The sequence below is a fragment of the Stegastes partitus genome, unplaced genomic scaffold, assembly GCF_000690725.1.
Source record: "Stegastes partitus isolate 25-593 unplaced genomic scaffold, Stegastes_partitus-1.0.2 Scaffold838, whole genome shotgun sequence".
Classification (NCBI taxonomy): domain Eukaryota; kingdom Metazoa; phylum Chordata; class Actinopteri; family Pomacentridae; genus Stegastes; species Stegastes partitus.
The window spans coordinates 156,242-170,538 of NW_007578569.1; the positions used below are offsets into that span (position 1 = coordinate 156,242).

General features: G+C 43.9%; 1 protein-coding gene across 1 annotated transcript; it reads left to right on the forward strand.

Moving 5' to 3' along the window:
* Positions 1-4,363: 4,363 nt before the first annotated feature.
* On the forward strand, positions 4,364-13,168 carry crk (v-crk avian sarcoma virus CT10 oncogene homolog). Its single transcript, XM_008292847.1, has 3 exons — positions 4,364-4,872; positions 5,599-6,188; positions 9,726-13,168. The coding sequence occupies exons 1-3, from the start codon at positions 4,653-4,655 to the stop codon at positions 9,861-9,863; spliced, it is 948 nt and encodes a 315-aa protein (XP_008291069.1). The 5' UTR covers positions 4,364-4,652; the 3' UTR covers positions 9,864-13,168.
* The last annotated feature ends 1,129 nt before the right edge of the window (positions 13,169-14,297 follow it).

The window sequence follows — 14,297 nt, forward strand, 5'->3', positions numbered from 1 at the left end:
ACCTCAGCATGTTTCTGGACTGTGGGAGGAAGCCGGAGAACCCGGAGAGAACCCACGCTGCACGGGGAGAACATGGAGACTCCACGCAGGAAGATCCCGGGTGTCCTCACCGGGACGTGAACCACCGACCTTCTAGCTGTGAGGCCACGGTGCTAACCACTGAGCCACCTGCAGCCTATTAGATTTTCACTGCACAATAATTGAGGCCAAAACAAAACATGATAGAGATAGCAATGTGATATCCAGAGAAAATAGGAAAAGAATTATTGAAATAAAATACCGTAAAATTACGGAAGCCGAGAGCGGTCGTTTTCCGCTACTGTTCTTTCTTCGCCGTTTTCTCGAGATAACGAGATAATTGGTGTTTGTGTTTGCCCGCTCGTGCCCGGTCCAGTCACCAGCGGGGGGCCGGAGGACAGACGAGACCGGGCACGAGCGCTTCATTGTAAGCTGTCGTGACCGGTCAGCTGTTCTCATGACACGTCATGTCGGAGTTCCCGGTCAGCTGTCGATATAAGATACGTCACACCAGGAAGTCCGACAACTTCTGATGAAGGCTGAAGTGACAGCCCAAACTGTCAACGGGATAATTATGTCGTTATCTCGAGAAAATGCTGCTTTAAAAATGTGCGGCCATGACCGCTCTCGGCTTCCGTACAAAATATCATATTCTTCTTTAACTTTGTTTATTGTAAATGAATTCCATTTAAAATGCAAGTGTAGGGAGGCAGAGAGTCTGTGACCGTAACTGCATGTTGTTTCTACACTGGAGCGTCAATAAGAGTGACAGGATATCATTACATGTGTGTTATTAACACAATTTAAATATCATAATTTTAAAATATCACTCTTGCCATATGCCCAGTATGCTGCGACAATCCTGCAAAGGCTGTTATTAAATCTCCCTTTTTTTCATTAACCAAGTCATTGTTTAAAGGTCACAGTTTTTCCTCTCCTCGCTTCTCCGAAAAACAAATACAATGAGAAAATCAAAGTTTTATTTTGTTGTACATAAACAACAACAGCCTATGATGTAGTGTTACTCAGAGAGGAGAGGTCATCGATGTGTGTTTAAATCACCCAGAAGTGGAGGCTTGTGCATAAACAAACAAACAAAAAAAATGACAGTTTGATTAGATGGAAATGTAATATTATAGAACATGTCTTTATAGAACTGTTAGAACTGCTGCCTGTATGAGGGCACTTCTAAAAGTTCTCTGCCTTCCTCAGAAACAGGGCATTACTGTATACTATAAAACCCTACGTCACTGCGGTATAGAATAGAACAGAATAGAATAGAAAGTCTTTGTTGTCGTTATACAAGTACAATGAAATGTAAAGAGCTGCTCCCGAGGTGCACCAGCAACACACACTATAAGGTTGTACACGACTGAGTCTTTGTACAACCTGTGAATCTATAGACATGGTTGAAACGCTATAAAACACGATTGGTGGTAGTTGGGTTGAGTGAAGTGGAGTTGTTGTGAGGTAGATTATACATAGAAGTGATTCAGTGCAGGTTTAAGTTGAGTTGTTTTAAGTCGCTTTAAGTTGTTTGAAGCAATCAAAGAGAAAAGAAGCACAAAGCTTGGAGCTGGCTGCTGTTGCTCCATCACAGTGAGTCCATCCACACAGCACAGTTAGCAGAAGCAGCGGCTTTGAACTGCTGCTCCATGAACTTTACTCACCAGACCTGCAGAGTCTAACTTCTATCTATCTCCCAAACTGAACTCCCATGGGCATGGAGATCCATTTTCAGGGTGACGATGAAGTCATGCATGCTGTTGAGGAGAATCTTGAGGTTCTAGATGTGACTGTGAAGAGATACTAAAGCTTCAACATCGGTGAAGCAGTTACACTGAAGTTAAAGGAGAATATGTTGAACAATAATGTAAGAACAGTCTTTCTCTTGTGATGTTTTCGAGCAAGGCGGGGAATGTTTTTTGAAGTGCCCAGGTATCCACTCCTCACACTGCAGTTGTAATTATTTGCTTTTGTTGCCAAATCCAAGATGAGAAAATCGATGCCTCAAACCAGCGTTTTTCTGAGTTTTTAATGATCTTCTCTGCTCCTGGACCTGATTGCTGCCTTTGACACGGTGGATGTGTGATGAATGTCTTGAACAGGGTGTCCAGCAGTACTGTCCTCACATGAACCTCCGTTTTCTGACAGACAGGAGTTTCTCTGTTCACGTGGGTCAATTTTCTTCAACTGCAGCCCTGTTTACTTGTGGGGTCATTCAAGGTTTCACTTTGGCTCCAACCCCTTTTTCTGTTTGTATATGGCCATTGGGGATCATTCGTTGTTTTGCAGATGAAATACAAACCTCTCTGCCAGTAAAAATAAAACCAGACTGCCTAAAAAATAAAACCTGGATGGATCTAAGCTTTCTCAATCTGAACGAAAATTAGACTGAAATCATGATGTTTGGTCGACCAAACCTTCTGAATGAACCTGCCACCACTCTAGACTCTTTGACTTCATACAATCAATCTTTTGTGACAGTACAATGGAGTGATCTTTGACGATGCTTGAAATTCGTCAGACAGATCAGAGCAGTGATTAAAGCTAGCTGTTCACAATTACATTTATTAGTCAAGGTGAGGGCCTATGTGAAAAAGTTATCCATGACTTTCTTAGCACTAGGTTAGACTTTTCCAACTCTTTGTATGTGGGTTTGTATGTTGGGTTTAGATCAGTCATTGCATACAAAATGCACATCACATGCAAAGAAGGAAGAAAGCGTGATCACATGCTCCAGTGCTGTCCTCTCTCCACTGGCTTCCTGTCTGTTCCAGGACTGATTTGAAGATTTTCTGTTTGTTTTTATGGATTGCAACGGATTGGTTCCACTTTATTTAGCAGAACTTTCTGCATCATTACAGCCCAGTTAGAGCACTGAGGTCGACCAGCCAGATGTTCTGGGATATTGAGACACAAAGGTAGAGGTCTTTGAGCCTGGCTGCTCCTAATCTCTGGAACAGTTGACCTTTTTCATGTAAGAACTGCTCAAACTCAAGAAACTTTTAAGTCACTGCTGAAAACCCACATCTTCTCTTTTGCATTCAAGTAGAACCTGACACACTGATTCAGTGTCGTAACGTGGAGCAACTTTATTGTCTTCTTGCTAACATTTGTCTTTTAGTAATTGTGTTGAATAATTGTTGTGTAATTGAAATTCATGGCCTACAATATTTTAATTGTGCACCGTTTCAGTTCAACTCCTGTAGGTTCTAGAGATACTTCATAAATAAATTTAAGAACTTTGCTATTATTACTGCGCTGGGTAGAGTTGGGAGGTTATTTATCCTAGCTTAGCATAAAAATTGGAAGCAGGAGGGAAAGAGTACACAACTTCCTATGAACCACAAATGGTCATTTCTACATTTCTTTTTGTGACCCAGATAAAACGAGATACAGCATATGAATTATTGAGCATTAGAGATGTTAGGTAAGAGTAAGTTTGGCTAAGGCTAGCTACTTCCAGTATTTATGCTAATCTAGGCTAATCTCTCCTTAGCTCTACATCCATACTTATGACACAGACATGAGAGTCTGTTTTATTATTTAATTCCTGGCAGGAGAGTAAAAAGACTTTTTTCCTCAAAACATTGGTAAATGTTTAATAGCTTAAAAGTCTGAAATAGTATTAGTTAGTACCCAGTGTAAAGTGACTGAGTGAGGTGTATAGTACCTAGCATAAATGTGCAGTAAGTTGATGGTCCTGTGAAGAAGAAAATAGCTTTTGTTTTTTTCTAGTGTAATAAATGACGTCTTATGGACAAAGGCTCTGAACGTGGATGTCAAACCGCCCCAGTGCGGCACGTTGTAACAGTGTGTGGCTGACACCTAGTGGCTAGAGTTAGAAACTGCAACTAACCCGGTATTCTTCCCGAGTTAAAATTGCAAGAATTAATTTGCGAGGTAATAAATAATTGTGGGCGCAAAACATGAAGTGTCCGCAGTGTAATTTCCGCTGATCTGGCGCAATAATGATGTAAGCTGCGGGTTTCACAATAACGTGAAGGACAGGCTGTCAAGTGCAACAGAGTTAGTCCGAGCAGGGGAAGCGGTTTACAGACATTACCAAAATAAAAGCTCACAAATGTGTCTCTTTTCTAAAATAAACTATACGTCCAAGTACTGCATTGTAAACGACAGCAGTGTCGTATAATAAGATTTAGCAAACGCTGCTGTTATGTGTTTACTGTATTTATCAAGCGTGTTTGTGAAAAGGTGTGTTGGTTTTATTTTGGAACATGAGCAGCTCGACGCTCGTCCGGTCGCTTGACACATCAGTTCGTCACATCCGGTGAGTGGGGTCTTTTTTTGTTTTCCCGTATCCGCCATTTCAGTTTTTGAAGTTAGTTGTCATCGGCGGCTGGATTGTAGCTGGAATTGTGCCGCTAAAAGCTCTTGTGTGACTGATCGGGCGGAGTGGTGACTGCAGGCCGAACAAGAGTCGCTCTGACACCGCGGCTCAGCTCCGGTATCGGCGGATTGATGCCCAGACGGCCAGCTGCGGAGGTCGCCTGTTTACTAAACGTGCTCTAGGCGCTAAAGTTTTTGTATGAGTTGAAGGCTCTGCTTGTGGATAACGGGAGGGAGAGCAGGGAAGGCCCCGGTGAAGCCTCGGCTTTGGAGTGGTTATCATGGCCGGAAATTTTGACGCGGAGGACCGCGGCAGCTGGTACTGGGGTCGGCTGAGCAGGCAGGAGGCTGTGTCTCTGCTGCAGGGACAGCGGCACGGCGTGTTTCTGGTCCGGGACTCCATCACCAGCCCCGGCGACTACGTGCTGTCGGTGTCAGAGAACTCCAAAGTCTCGCATTACATAATTAACAGCATCAGCAACAACCGACAATCCGGTCCAGGTAAGCCAGCGGAGAGGGGGCGTCGGTGTGTGGAGGTGCTGATGTGACCATTCTTGCATGACTTGCACCAAAGCAGATGCGCAATAGTGGCTTTCCCAGTCTCAGTGTGGGAGTGTGGCAGGCCAGGCTCAGTGAAACGTGTTCCAGGCTTATTAAACACACCTACGATGTTGGTGCCCAGACTGAGCGCCCGCTGCACGTTATCCAGCACATTGTTGGAGGAGATGAGGTGCTGACGGCCGGTTCTGTCACCAGAGCCGCCGTGGTGGGCGGTGTGACTGTGGCCTGGTGCACCGCTCCGATCAGCTGAACCCACCACTGGGACACTTGCTCAGAGTGTCTCATGTGTGCAGGTGGTGGCAGACTTTTCCCAGATGCTGCCCCTTCTGCCTTTTCTTCGTCCTGTATTTGAGCTGCAGCACATTATTGGTTGTATTTCCTCATGCCTGTTTGTGTTGTTTTTTTAAATACACAGGCCTTTTTTTTCTTTTCTTTGAAGGAACAACACAAACATGCATTGGGGAAAAAATGTAGAATAAGGAAACAAAAATACTTCCTGGTCATTCTGGAAATCACCTCCATCATGCTCGGCTGCATAAATAGCCCAGAGTTCAGATCAGCCTGATGTGAACATGTCTGAGCAGGTGTGCTGTGTTTTACATACCAAATGATATCATTTTGTGTTTCTGACTCATCTTTTTCGTGCATCTTCCTCATTTCTACCAGGTTTGGCTCATCCGAGGTTCCGTATCGGTGACCAGGAGTTTGATGCGCTCCCTGCTTTATTAGAGTTTTACAAAATCCATTACTTGGATACAACCACCTTGATAGAACCCATCAACAAGTCCAAACATCCAACCTTCCTGAGCAGTGGCCCTGGCGGAGGCCCCCCACCGCGCCTGGAAGACGAGTATGTCCGAGCACTTTTCGATTTCCCCGGCAACGATGAAGAGGATCTCCCGTTCAGGAAGGGCGATATACTCCGAGTTCTTGAGAAGCCAGAGGAGCAGTGGTGGAACGCCCAGAACTCTGAAGGCCGGACGGGGATGATCCCGGTGCCATATGTAGAGAAGTACCGACCGGCGTCCCCAAGTTCAGTGGCAGGGCCCGGCGGGCCTGGGGGTGCGCCGGGTGGGATGGGGATGCTTGGGAACTCTGACGGCTCTGCAGCCCAGTCTGGTGCTCCACTGCTGGGAGACCCCAGTCAGTACGCCCAGCCCACCCCCCTCCCAAATCTTCAGAATGGACCTGTGTATGCCAGGGCCATACAGAAGAGGGTGCCCAACGCCTACGACAAGACTGCCCTGGCCTTGGAGGTAAATACAGATCAGAATCAAGTCAATACTTTATTTTGACGTGCACCGGAAAACAGGAGACAGTTAGGAATAAGGATGTAGGTCCAGCCCTTCAGCTTATCAGGGCTGAGCTCACATTCTTTGGCTTTCTTTCCTTATTGTGCTTTTAGTTATTTCTTCCTCTGTATTTGTTGAGCCGGGTGAGGAGGAATCCGGGCCAAAAGGTGCTCAGCCAGTTGGGTTTTCTTGATAAACTGGTCGTTTGATTTCTCTTCCTCACAGATCAGTGACATGATGGGTTAACCGGCACAAGGTTTGTCCGTAGTGGTTAGTATCTCATCCTGGTGGACTTAAGCTGTTGTCAGATGAGGGGAACTTGGTCTTTCACCTGGATTTGAACCTAATAGGGTACCCAAATCTGAAAACGGCCATTAGGCGCTGCTTGCTGCTCACAGTGGCTGGGCTGTTAAACTGTCCGGAAGTGAGAGCGGGGCTCCCACGGAGCGGGTCATTGGGGGAAGGAAATAGTTTGTGTTTGGGAACAGCACCATTTCCTCTGGTCTCTGTGAAGCCAGGAGTCCAGCTGAGCCAGGAGTGGGACTAAAAGGCAGGCTGGGCTGAGTGTGCTCTCTTCACTCCTGCCCTGCTGCTGGATGGCATTACTACAGAGACTAGCACAGATCCAGTCTTGGTCCTTTTAAATCTGTACTGGAGGATTTGTCTTTCTCCAGCTCATTTTTCAGCTCGACAAAACTTTGAGGTTTTGAAGAGTTTTACGTGTGAGTGAGGAAATCTTTTGTGTGAGCTGCTTTCCACCACTCCCACCTGTGCTAGTCTTCTCTGGGTTTGGCCCGGTGAGGCAGGCTGTTTTCTGACTCTAGTCGGGTATTAGTGACTCAGCATGACAGGACTGGACAGTTAATAATTAGCTTACGTTTCCTTGTCTCAGTAAACCCACAGATTGTGAACATCTCGCTTTATCTGAAGCAACTGAGACCAGCCTGCAGTGTGTAATTCCTGTTTCATGCAGTTGTTTGCAAGTTTTCCTGAATTGCTTGTTTCTAAATTTCAAGGCATTAAACTTTTCAGCATCATAGAGTTGCAGTTTATTATAAAATTGGATTTAAGCTCTAATTGCAGTCTTTGCAAAGCTCAAAGTCTATGCATATAGTGGGAGATAAGGGCAGAGCATAATAACATGAACGCCTGTGCAAATTTGATCAGGCCACATCAGAAGCCCTGGAGCACATTAAGGCTGCAGCTGATGATTATGTCCATGATCAGGCTGCTTTGTGGGCTATAAGATGACAAATTCTCTTCTAACAAATTCTTAAAGCCCATTTTCCACCAGGTATTAGCATGTTTGCATAAAGATTTTAAAATGTGACAGATGGTGAAAACATTGTTTTATTAAAGGACAAAGATGAGCAGCAGAGTTTGACATGTGAGAAGCTAGAACCAGAGAGTGCAGACTTGTTTGAAAAATGACTAAAACAGTTAATCAATCATGTGAATAGTTGATATTTGAATTGCATAACATTGGTGTCAGTGGTATTGTTTCTCCGTCCTACATGCGGTGCAGACGGGGAGTCCAGCACCTTCCAGTACTTTGTGAACAAATGGCTGTGATTGGTTATGTAATGATGATTGTTCCTTAAAGGTAGAGTTTGTGATTCACTATTCCAGTGTGTCTTGTGCACATCTGTGCTTGTGCACAGGACCGAGCGAAAGGGACGCTAACTAAATATGCTAACAAGCTAAATCTCAACAATCCTCCTGCAGAATCACTCCAGAGGTGAAGTGTTTCATCCTACATGCATTGCTTGGGGATGTCCCGAGCAGAACCTCAGCTCTGAGATTTTTTTTGTTCTCGTTTTGCTTTAAATGTCTTTCTCCAGCTCATTCAGCCATCTGCTGACCAAAGATTTAACATTTGCTGGACCTTTTGTCATTGCACGTCAGAGGCAGCATCTTTGAACAACTGTTGCTCTGCTAAAACACCAAAACTGTTTCCTGATGTGATCGTTTATAACGAGTGACCCACAAAACACGCAGCCAGCAGTTTGAATTAATGATATCCACAAGCAGCAGCAAGGCTTGGAGTTAATGCCATCGTTTTGATATCACAGAAGATTAGAGCTGAAACTGTACTCGTCAGTTATTTTCTTAAGTCAATTTTCAAGCACAGATGGTGAAACATCTCCTATTTCAGGTTCTTAATTGTGAAGATCTGCTGCTGTTTTTGGCTTATATGATGTTAAACAAAATATCTTCTAGAAAAATGTGGTTTGCTAGAGAAGAGTTGTACACCTTACAGTAAATGTTAGCCATCTTGGTTCTTACCATGGTTAGAGTTTTTATTCATCTGAAATGTTGTTCTTTCAGTCTTCTTTTTCAAACGCATTTCAAAACTCAAATACAGTAGTGACTCGATAATCTGACACTAAATGTAAAACCTTCTTTTGTGTCGGATTGTTAAGGATGGGATTATCGAGTCACGACTGTACGCTACAATCACTTCCATCTCCTACAAGTTGTAAATAACACGTTTTACAGATGATCTTCAGTTCGCCTTGTCATGGTATTTCTTAAGCTAAAGTTCCAGCTCTTCTTGAAGAGTTCCTGTACTTTGTTTATATAATGCACAACATCTATTGGTGCAACAAAACAACCTGTTTGCCTCGTTCACTTTTAGTTGCACTCCTACATATGATGGTGTTGTATCCAGACGTGTCCTGCCAGTCACACATTTAACACAAGCAGGACTGTGAGCGCTGCTAACAGCTTATCAGACTGATCCTTTGCTGACTTTTCAGTCGTCACTCATAGACGTGAACTTTGGAGCTGTCTGTTGGTCCTTGTTTGCTCAGGTTCAGTGACACAGGAGCAGCCACTCCTCTGCCTGTGCAGGTCGACTGTAGTCACACATCCTTCCACCCAGCTGCTGCCCGACAACCACCCATCATTCTCACACTGTTGGCTAATTGTTTGGAGTATTTCTCCGACAGATTGTGGAAGATGATTGGTCAAGGACAAAAAGTAGAGGGGAGCACAAATGGTTTCACACATTTCCTAATTTCTCTTTTTCCCTATCAGCCCGTTTAGAACTGCAACAGTGAATCAGTTGTTCAACAGAAATGAATAATGAGGAATTATTCAGAAAAGTAAATTGTTCCCTGGTTTTAGCCTGGTGCTGCTTTTCATTGACATGCTTTGCAGCAACAGCATGCCTTTGGACTGGTGTTCAGATAAAAGAGGCACACAGACGACACAAAGAGAAATTTTGGCTTTTAGGTATTTTTTTTTTTTAAAAACACTTTATAGACTAAACAATAAATTTATTAAGCAGAAAGAATAGTGTATATACTGGACAGAAGCTGCATATCTGAGCTGGCCTTTTACTTGCTGAATTACTGAAGTAATTGAGTGATTGCTGATTATTTTCCTGTTTTTTTTCATCTCGACGTGACTTCAGTGAACTTGGGAGGACAGCGGGTTTTGTTGGTGTGAGTTGGTTTTGCTGCCCTCTCTGACACAGTGTGTCCTCTGCCTCCCCAGGTGGGCGACATGGTGAAGGTGACCAAAATAAACGTGAACGGCCAGTGGGAGGGCGAATGTAAAGGCAAGCGTGGCCACTTTCCCTTCACACACGTCAAACTGCTGGACCAGCACAACGCCGAGGACGAACTCAGCTGAGAGCGGACAGCCGGGCCGCTACCTGGACACTAGTATTAGACCCTTCCTCCCTCTTCCTCTCTCTCTTCCTTCCTTCCCATTCAGCACACCCACTCGCTCGCCCCCCTCACGTTGTCTCCAGCTTTTACCTGCTCCAAGTACAGAACCACTGAGAACAAAACCGGCCCCCGTTGGACCCTTGTACTGCACACATCCTCCATTTCTGCCCGCCTAAATAATGGCGCCTGCCCTCCTGCTCCTCCACCTGCTCTCCCTGAGTTGGATCATATTCTCTACTGTGGAACACGGAAGACAAACTGGATCTCCGGCTCCATGGATATGGCAACGCCCTTTAGTCCTCCCTCTGTCGTGTCGCTGCCACGGACACGTTATCAACACTCACTCCTCAGGAGACTCCTCGCCTCAGAGTTCAACCACTTCCTCTTCCTGTGTCGGAGCCAGTAGATAACTGCTCAGCACTGTGGCATTTTTCATCCTCATCCGTCATCACGGTTTCTACGCTGTAGCGTCACTCGTGCTGCATTCATGTCGATTGGAAATACAGTCATAAGCTCAACAGTAACAACACAGTGTGTATGTGTGTGATCTTAGAGGAGGACAGTCTGGATTGAGATGCTTGTTTGCTGTCTTGCCGAGAGGGAAGTGAGAAGATTGATTCCCAACTCATGTGCAAAAAATCTATGAAGGTGCAACCAGGAGAGGTTAGCTTAGCTTAGCATGGCCTGAAAGCAGAGGGAAACGGCTAAATGTTGAGTTGTTTTCTTTACACTTTGGATTAAGCAAACTGGATTTGACATGTTAATTAGTGAGCTTTAGGAGTTCTAGTGTTACCTTTGGACTGAGCCACTGGCTCCTGCTTCCAGTCGTGGTGCTAAGCTAACTGCATGCTGGCTCTAGTTTCATATTGAGTGTACGAGCAGCAGAGTTCTCATCTGAATCTCATCAAGAAAGCAAGTAACCATATTGACCAAAATATCCAACTATTCATTTAATCCTGACCTTCTTTTACACTTGCAGTGCATGCATGTCGTAAGTGATGAATCTGAACACAGTACATTTCAATCTGCCATGGCAGCATTATTTCTTCTACGTTTGCCTTCCATCTGTCCAGACTTCTGTCGTTGTTGGAGTAGTCGGGGTCTTCACGATGTTCATTCTACCAGACAGGTATGGAGGGGATTTGTGTTTCTTTATATCGCAAAATGAGCGTTTAAGTTGTGAATAATGTTCTCTGGCAGTGTTTAAGTAAAAGGTATTTTGAAGTTTAGAGGTATGCGTCCACCAGTGGTCTCATTGGACATGAATGCAGCATTTCTTTGGGTTAAACCAAGACTGTGAAGGACGGGAACAGCGAGGCTCCAGTACAGCATTTTAGAGAGAAGATAAATCCTGCACCTCAAAAAGAAATGAAAGAACTCGGTCAGCTGGAGGTGTACAGTTCTTCTCGAGGAGCAGACCGAGGACCAGTCCAGCATTCACCCCACCCACCCTCCCACCAAGTATCACATGGAGAACATAAAACTGAGTTAAGACCAGCAGCTAGGAGCGATTTCATGAAGTTATAGCCATACAGCAGGCACCTACAGCGAACCAGAGAAACTGCAGCACTGTTGAGGAGGTGGCGACAAAGCCAACACTACATCCTCTCACCTCCCAACCTGGCTCACCTTAGCCCCCATCCCCCCGTCACCTATGACCAAGTACCACCAAGTAGTCTTTTGTAAGAAAAGAAGAACATATTGTTATGAAATGATGTACTATGTGATTATCATTACATGCTAAATATTGTTTTTGTTATCTTTGTAGTTTTCTTCATAGCTGGTTTTGTCGAGGGGGGAACACTTTTTACTGCTGCATGTTGGGAGGGAGCGATGGGTCTGTGGTGCAAAATGGAGGATCTGACTCGGGGTGGGGCACATCTGTTTGCCCCCAGCCCTCACAAGGCCACATGTGTTCTCTCTCTGCGTCTGATGTACATGATTGAAGTTGAACAGAGTGAATGTAGGCTGTCCACCATGTTAGCTAGTACTGTCTCCTCATGTTAGTGCTCCATTCAGCTCACTGAGTGTAACTTAGCAACTCACTGCTCTGTGTTCAGATCTTGTCAAATGTGTCCAAGAAAAGACTAAGTGGTATTATTTGGTACCTGCCCTTTGTTTTTAGCCTTTTAATAATCTTGTTGCCACCTTGCACCGGTTAGTTCTTTCCTTTGTGCTTCCTCAGTTAATCCTCTACCACTCTTTTATTTAAAGCCTCATCCAGTTAAAGTGCACAAGCCAAAATGGACTTTTCCTTTTACTGTTTTATCTCTTCCCTGTGCCATTTCTTCATTGCCAAGAAGTTAAGTTGTAGTCCAAATGGCCTTTTTCCCCTTCAAAAGGTTGTTTTCTGTTGAGATTGAATCAATCTACTTGTTGACTCCTGACAATCATCACCCTGGTGTATCATAATGCACACTGGCTGGGAGTGTAGCGTGGACCTCTGCCAGAGTGAACCTTGTCTACTTACATTTGACCTATGAGAACTCTGTGTCTCTTCCAAGTGAAGGGTTCCTCTCAGATGTCCTGGTACAGTATTTCTGGCCAGCACCTCACGTCACCTTTAGGTGGCACTGTTACAATAGAAAGATGAGGTCCTCGCTGAAAGCGTTCTCTGCCAGTGCTTATGAGATTAAAGGAGATGAAATTTGATTTTTAACAGAATGCACTTACTGCTTCCACACTGCATTGATATGTGCTCTCCTTTTTAGGGTTGTAATTATCCTTAATTGCTCCCACACATTAGTCTCTCTGACCTTTATAGCTTTGCCTGACAAGCTCTGTCCTGCTTTCACATTTAATTTTCAAGTTGGCCGTATCCCAAACCCATGTTATATATAAGATCTACTGTTTAAAAATATTTGGCTGACGTCTTGGAAAAATCTGGTCTAGGAAAGTAACATTTGCATTTACTGCCAGCTTTTGACACAGTCCATTTTTCTCTGTGTAGTTGTGATCAAATCATTCTTCTTTGTCACTCACACTGCACATGGCAGGTGCTTGGCTACATAAATCATTATCTTATAAATTGGGTTGCTGATGAAACCACCAAGAAGTATTTTTTTAGTAACCCTGCATGAAGTCATTCGTTTCCTTTCATGCAAAGGAAGGGGTGGCAGAATGCCAGTGGAAATTGTGTTAATATCAAAATGTGCCATTTTATTATAACACTATATTCTTTCAAGACAATTGAAATTACCTTTTTATTTTCTGTAGCATGTAATGTGTTAATATACTAGTAAATAAAGTCAAACCCATGACAAATGATTTGTGTAGTGTATTGGATTTTTTGTGTGCTGCTGAATCAGGAGGCTCATAACCGCTATCACGGCTGTTTTAATTCATGACCACAAACCCTTTTTCATTCATGCTACATATGGCAGTTGCCTAGCTACAGGAATGACTGCCATGCATAGTACTGTGACATATTTTTAGTAACGCTGTATGAAGTCAGTGTACAGTAGGAGAGGATCCAGACATGTAGTGTTCATGTGGACTCCCTTATACATGGTGGTACTGCTTGCAAAAAAAGAGAGAAAGACTGAGTCTGTTGCTTTTGGCAGTGAAAAGATCTTTCAGAATAAACTACATATTAAGGGGCATGAATGAAGAACATCACTGTTGGAATTAAAATTATACAGAACTTCCTAAATATCCTTGACTCTTACTTATTTTTAATGGTAATTACTGGGTAACTAAAAGTGAAATGTATTTGCATTAATGTATGGGTTTTCCAATACCCTTCTACTAAACATCTATGCTTCCATTAAAAACTGCTGACAGAAATCTGAGATATTATTTAACTATTGACTAAAGTACCCGGGTTCTCCGGCTTCCTCACACAGTCCAGAAACAAGCTGAGGTTAATTGGTGATTGTAAATTGTCCGTAGGTGTGAATGTGAGTGTGCTTGGTTGTCTGTCTCTAAGTGTAGCCCTGTGATAGACTGGTTACCTGTCCAGGTGAACCTGCCTTCACCCTGAGTCAGCTGGGATAGACTCCGCCCCCCCATGACCCTGGTGAGGATTAAGCGGTGTGTAGATGATGGATGGACGATTGAAGTACACTTCAAAGGTAAGTTAGTTTATGAATGTATAATTTAAGGATGTAAGTGTCGAGGTGATGCGTAAGGCCCCAAACAGCATAGTTAGGACTATCTTAACGAATGTGCTCTGAGTGGCAGGTGATCAAAATGTCCCTTCCGTGTGCCGTTCTGATGTAACAGCACTTTCCAAACCGTGACTGAAATGAAATGAATGAAATGAAATGAAAAATACTTTATTCATCCCAGAAGGGAAATGCAGTATTGTCGATATACTGTCTATTAAAATGTCGGTTCTCCTAAATCACACAAGTGTTTTCTCAGCAGTCATGCACACAAGTCAAGAATGGAGTTG

What these genes read in the sequence shown, in the direction of transcription:
- crk (XM_008292847.1), top strand. Translation starts at nt 4,653, where the DNA reads ATGGCCGGAAATTTTGACGCGGAGGACCGCGGCAGCTGGTACTGGGGT. An exon ending in CAACCGACAATCCGGTCCAG is followed by an intron (nt 4,873 to 5,598) that starts GTAAGCCAGCGG and finishes CATTTCTACCAG; the next exon opens with GTTTGGCTCATCCGAGGTTC. An exon ending in AGACTGCCCTGGCCTTGGAG is followed by an intron (nt 6,189 to 9,725) that starts GTAAATACAGAT and finishes CTGCCTCCCCAG; the next exon opens with GTGGGCGACATGGTGAAGGT.